A 6387-nucleotide genomic window follows, 5' to 3' on the forward strand; every position below is an offset into this window, starting at 1 on the left:
AAGCAATCAGGACTATTTTTAAAGCTGTGAGAAATTCTAGAAAAAAAAAATTTAGGGAAGAAACAAACCAAGAACCCAAGACAGCTATATGCTTTGTTAGGGAAAGAAAAGGCATTAAGGGCAGAGTTCACGGGACTCTGGGGTCTCAACAGCAGGACGGAACACCTGACTGTATACAGTGTCCCTATACCCCGACTAACTCCTTAGAAAGAGGACATTCCAGATAGCTCTGACCCAGATCTCAGCAGTACATGCCCACTGGCCTAGGAAGAAAGTCAAGGAAGAAGAGCTAGCTGATCTCTGAGGAGATGAACACTGTCACTGTATACATACTCGCTAGGGGTCTGCCCCTAAATGGAAGTCAACCAACAAGAGGAAGGACAAAGGCATCATATGCTCTCCTCAGTTCCCAGACTTGCGTGAATTCAGGGTAGAAACCTAGTCATTCTTTCTCCTTGGGGTTACTATGTGCCCCCCTTACCTGCCTCTAATAGTGTATCTGCGATGGCACTCTAATCCCCAGCTTACATAAGTCCCTCCTCCTAGCTTTGAGCTCTTCAAGGACAAGGGCTCATCCTAATGGCCCGACTTTTTGATGCTTAGCACAGTGTCTGGCACATGAACTGTTTATGAAATGGATAGATGAATGCCTTGTCTGCCCTTCCGTGATCACTATTTAACAAAGCTTACGATCTAACCTAAATCCCACATGTCGGAGAGCGTGCGACCGCTCTGGTCCCCGGGAGAAAGGAGGACAGGACATGTTTCTCCAGGGAAAAAAGAAACAAAAAAAGCCACTTGAGATTCCCAGCTTAAAGTCAGCTACCGCTCTTCCTGCCCCCTCCTCGCCACCTGCTAAGCAGGCTGAATCATCGCTAAGGCATATGTTCAAGGAATTTCTCTGCTCTACACACTTGAGGTACGTGTGTGCAGGCTGGGAAGTGGGGCGTTGAAGTTAAAGTATTTTACCCAAGGAACATGAGGCGGGTCTTACAGGTAACTCCACCAATTCTTACCAAAGGAAAAACCTCCCCTGTGTGTGTGTTCCACAGGGATGGGAAGTCACCTGGAAGGGACCTCGAGGGAAGCAGCCCTGTTTCCATTAGTCTTACCCACAAGGACCTCTCGGAATGCTCACTAAAGACATCACTGCTGAGAGAGCAGCAGAGGCAAAAGGGAGAAAACTGACCACCAGTCACGTTCCGGTTACAAATTAAGAACAAGACAGTCTTCCGCACCCCCTTACACCTCCACACCCGTATCCTGACTACCACTCAAAGCTGATAACCAAAATAGTCGCCGTTAAGCTGAAGCCCACCCCGGCCTCCTACTCCCCAGCTGAGAAAGGAGAAAATCAGCTACACTTCACTAGCTTTGGCTCCTACGATATATCCTCAGGAAAGGAAGATACTGGACTCCTCAGCCTCCTCCCCAAGCTGCATCCTTCCGAGTCCTTTTCGGGGTTCCAAAGCTCACAAACTCACAAACAGGACCCTAGGATCACAGCTCCTCAGCCTTTCCCTTGGTTACAATTTACTTCATTTACACCAAATATCATCATTCCATCCAACAGTGGGATACAGCTAAGACCGTATGTATGAATGCATTACGTCCTGAGTGAGTGCATCCCTTAGGGTCAGAGCTGGGCGGCTTCTCTGAAATGCTGCCTCTGGAAAGGACAAGCAGGGTTAGATGATCCAAAAAGCTCAGAGCTATCCCCAGACAAAGCCAAGGCTCGAAAGTCAAGCACTGGGGGCTAGAAAGCAAGGTGGAGAGGAAATCCAACTACTTCCTTCGCCAGGCAGTAGTACCCCGACACGCTTCCCACACTCTCGCACCCGGACCTCACCAACAACCCTTTAGAGCCACTCCCCTTAATGTCCCTCTGGCTGGAGCCGGATTCTGGCCAGTCCCTGTAGCCTGAGGGTGGACCCGGCAGGAAGGAGTCCAAGGAACAGAGCTGGATTTCAGGTGGAGAAGATGGAACTCTAGGGGAGGAGTAAAGGACAGAGGGAGAGACAAGGGTCTACAACCAGAAGACAGCCTGAGGGACCCCGGGGAATGGTGCGCTGGGAACCGGGGCAGGGGAGAGGTGGCAGCACGAGGAGCTTTGGACGCCGGACCCAGGTGACCCAGGTCGAGGGGCAGGAACTGGGGTCCCGGACCGGTTCTTACCGAGTGGGCGACGCCCCACAGGAACACGCCCACCAGCGGGTCGGCGGCCCGGAACACCTTCACTTTCTGCTGCACGAAATGCTTCTTCTTGGTTTTGGAGGCAAAGCCGAATCCTGGGCCGGGGCCTCCAGCAGCCGCGGGTGCGGTGGCGGGAGGGACGGAAGAGGACGCCATAGTCTCCCGCGCACCCGAGCGAGTGGAAGCGGGAGCCGGCCGCGACTCCGAAGCCCGACCCGGAAGCGCTGCTCACCTGCGCAGCCGTCACGTGACCGGAGGCCCGCCCGCTGGCGCGCGGACGGGGCGGGGCGGGGCCAGAGAGGCTGGCTCCGCCCCGCCTCGGCCGCGCGGCCGTCACCTGGCGCGGGTGCTCGCGGGGATGCGGGGTCGGCCCTCTCTGGCGCTGTGCAGACCGTGCTCCTTTCCGGTTCTGTCCAGTTTTTAGTGAGCAAGGTCTACCCTGAGACGAACGCCAAAGGAGGGTCTCCTTGCAGAGTCCAAACTGGCTTCAAACTTGCTATCCCTCTGTCTCATCCTCATACCAAGTGTGAATATTACGGAGGTGTGGGTTGATCCTCCATGAAGTCGGGGTTGCGAAAGAACAGACATGGCAAACTTAAATATATATTTTTAAATTGTTTTCTATATATAGTTGTTTGACAGGCGATGTAAGTGCAGTGCCCGCAGAGGCCAGAGGAGGGCGTCGGATCCCCTAGAACTGGAGTTGTGGGTGGTTGGCATCCACATGTACACTGGGAATCGAACCTGGTCCTCTGGAAGAGCATCCAGTGCTCTTAACCGCTGATTCATTTCTTCATCTGGAAACCTGAAGTTTTTCCTCATGACTCCAAGTGTCTTTTGAATTTGTTCATTAATTCATCTATTCAACAAGTATTTGTTGAGGATGTAACTTGAACCCACTACCGTTCTTCAGACTGATTCTCCTCTGATTGAAGCAGAGGAAAACTCTCACCCTAGAGGAATTAAAAGTTTAAAGATGCTGACTAGCCAGGAAGTGCTAACCACAGAGAAGGGACCTTCCAAGAGGATCTGCCCTTAGAAAACTAAGTCCAGCTGGGCTGTGGTGCCACACTCCCTTAATTCAAACACTTGGGAGCCAGAAGCAGGAAGATTTTTGAGTTCAAACCCAGCCTGGTCTACAGAGTGAGTTCCAGGACAGCAAGGGCTACACAGAGAAACTCTGTCTTATAAAGAGAGGGGGGGGGGCGCATTAAAAAGCCTTCCCAGCCAAGTGCAGCACACCAAAAGCGATGTAGTTTGCTGTGTTGTCAATAGTAAAGTGACTGTAACTTCAGAAAAGTTGGGCAGATGCAGACATAAGGTAAGAGATGGGAGGAGGGCACTAGCGACCCTTCGTGGTTTAAGCTGCTTTGTGCTTCTTAGGATGACTCAGACATTCCAGTGGATGATGAATGCTGCAAAAATTTGTGTACTGCCAGGTGGTGATGGCACATGCCTTTAATCCCAGCACTTGGGAGGCAGAGGCAGGCCGATTTCTGTGAGTTTGAGGCCAGCCTGGTCTACAGAGCTAGTTCCAGGACAGGTTCCAAAGCTACAAGAAACCCTGTCACAAAAAACAAAAACAAAAACAAAAAAAAAATTTGTACTGATTGTAAACTAAAGCAGTAAGGAGGGGATGGCATCTACAGATACAGTCTGAGGCTGGAAGTGTCTCAGTGATACAGTGTTTGCTTAGCACGTGCGAGACCTGGGTTCAGTCCCCAGCTCCACCATAAATAAAGAGGCACAGGAATAAATAAATAGCTCGAGGTTAATTTGGAAGACTTCGGAGAATGTGAGATTTGAGGGAAAGGAGGATGTTGAGAGTGAGTCCCCGGCTGTGGGCAGGAAGCTGCAGCGGCTAACTGTTGCCCACATTGGTCAGTAAGTCCTAAACACTTGTTCTTAGACCAAAGGAAGGCTTTGTCATGCTTCTGAGCCTCACCCAGGCAAGATCTCACCATTCCCAGGAGCCCGAGGCACTGGAGATCCTGGCGTGGTTGTGCCTGTGTCAACAATACATGTTTACTCAGAACTTTATGTGCTCCCCACAGGATCCGAGGCCTTCCTCCAACTTCCTCAGGCACCAGGCACACGTGTCATACACATACATGCAGATAGGCTAAACGCCCATACACATGAAATAAATAAATCAAAAGGAAAAAGGAGAAGCTGGTGTGGCTAGGAATGGTAGCAGGTACTTGTAATCGCAGTGCTTGGGAGACAGAGGCAGGAGGATCTCAACCTCAAGGCCAATCTGAGCTACACAACAAAGCAGGGGGGGGGATGAGACACGGACGGACAGACCATAGCTAGTGGGACTGCAGAGCTGACCAGGGGTCAAGAACATGGACTGCTCTTCCAGAGGACCCAAGTGTGTTTTGCAGCACCCAAGTCAAGCATTGCACAATCACCTGTTACTCCAGCCCCAGAAGGATCTAAAGCCTCTGGCACCTGCGTGTGTGCGCGCACACACACATACACACACACACACACACACACATACACACACACACGCAAGGATAAATCTGAAAAAGAAATTAAAAGCAGGTCAGTGAAGATCAGAAAGGGCGGGCAGAGATGAGGAGGCCATGGGCAGAGACCTGAGGAGTAGAACTTTTTGGGGGGTGGTTTCGAGACAGGGTTTCTCTTTGTAGCCCTGGCTGTCCTGGAACTCGCTTTGTAGATCAGGCTGGCCTCAAACTCACACAGATCTGCCTGCCTGCTTCTGCTTCTCGAGTGCTGAGATTAGAGGTGTGCGCCACCACCGCCCAGCCGGTGTTTTAACAGGAATGAGTGAAGAACATAGCCAGGTAAGGCAGGACCAGAGCTGAGAAACACCTGTTTCACTTGATAAATTTTAGCCTTTGGGGGAAAAGTGATTTAAACAAGGAAAGACCACATTAGTGTGGACTGAGGAATGAACAGGAAGTGAAGAAGTAGGGACGGAAGCCAAAAACCATTAATCCCAGCATCTGGAAGGCAGAGGCATGAAAATTGTGAGTTTTATGACACCCTGTCCCAAGAGAGAGAGAGACAGAGACAGAGACAGAGACAGAGACAAAGAGATGGGGGAGGGAAAGAGAGAAGGGAAGTACGGGAGGAAAATGGCTTGCTTCCGGAGAGGCGCTGTAAGAAAGTAAGTTCAGCTGTGCATGTGGTAACACACGCCTTCAATCCCAGCACTCGGGAAGCAAAGGCAGGCAGATCTCCGAGTTCAAGTCCAGCATATCTACATAGTGAGTTCCAGGCCAACCAGGGATACACAGTAAGACCCTGTCTTAGAAACCAAACAAATAAAGAAGGAGATCCATCACTTGTCAGAAAGGAGAAGAAAATATATCCTGTTGTGTGACTTTCTGGGGACATGTAAACAACAGACCGCAGGAGCAAGAACAAGGAGTTACAGAAGTATAAATGACCCAAAGCAGGCCGTGACACCAAAAGGCCCATACCCGTGGGCGAAGATTGGTGAAAGCCCCATCTCTGCCCTCCCATCTCTGCCCTCCCATCTCTGACCTCCTATCTCTGATCTCTCCTCATCTCTGACCTCCTATCTCTGATCTCCCATCATCTCTGACCCCCCATCATCTCTGACCTCCCATCTCTGACCTCCCATTATCCCTGACCTCCCTTCATCTCTGACTTCCCATTACCTCTGACCTCCCATCTCTGATCCCCCATCTCTGACCTCCCATCTCTGACCTCCCATCATCTCTGACCTCCAATCACCTCTGACCTCCAACTCTGACCTCCCATCTCTGATCCCTCATCTCTGACCTCCCATCTCTGACCTCCCATCATCTCTGACCTCCAATCACCTCTGACCTCCATCTCTGACCTCCCATCTCTGACCTCCCATTGTCTCTGACCTTCCATCTCTGACCTCCCATCTCTGCCCTCCCATCTCTGATTCACATCATCTCTGACCTCCCATCTCTGATCCCCTATCTCTGACCTCCCATCTCTGATCCCCCATCTCTGACCTCCCATCTCTGACCTCCCATCTCTCTCTGACCTCCCTGTCTATTTTTCAGGCACCTCCACAGAAGAGTCTCCTCTCCTGTAGCAGTTGTTAAAGTCTTACAGAACCATTCCAGCAACTTTTAATGTCAGAACTTTCCATGACTCCTGAGTCTTGTACGTTTTATGAAGTTCCAGTCTTCCAAGCCCTCTCCTCCCTCCAGAGAAAAT

At 51.0% G+C, this 6387-nt stretch overlaps 1 protein-coding gene across 1 annotated transcript in view; it reads right to left on the reverse strand.

The window, feature by feature from the left end:
* Pip4k2c (phosphatidylinositol-5-phosphate 4-kinase type 2 gamma) overlaps window positions 1–2434 on the reverse strand; it is a 15155-nt gene extending 12721 nt beyond the window's left edge. The window contains exon 1 of the mRNA XM_048418107.3: window positions 2176–2434. Within this exon, the coding sequence (XP_048274064.1) occupies window positions 2176–2349 (174 nt within the window). The 5' untranslated portion in view covers window positions 2350–2434. The remainder of the gene's footprint in view (window positions 1–2175) is intronic.
* Between the last annotated feature and the right edge of the window lie 3953 nt (window positions 2435–6387).

Source organism: Myodes glareolus, chromosome 26 (genome assembly GCF_982192425.1).
Source record: "Myodes glareolus chromosome 26, mMyoGla1.1, whole genome shotgun sequence".
Taxonomy (NCBI): domain Eukaryota; kingdom Metazoa; phylum Chordata; class Mammalia; order Rodentia; family Cricetidae; genus Myodes; species Myodes glareolus.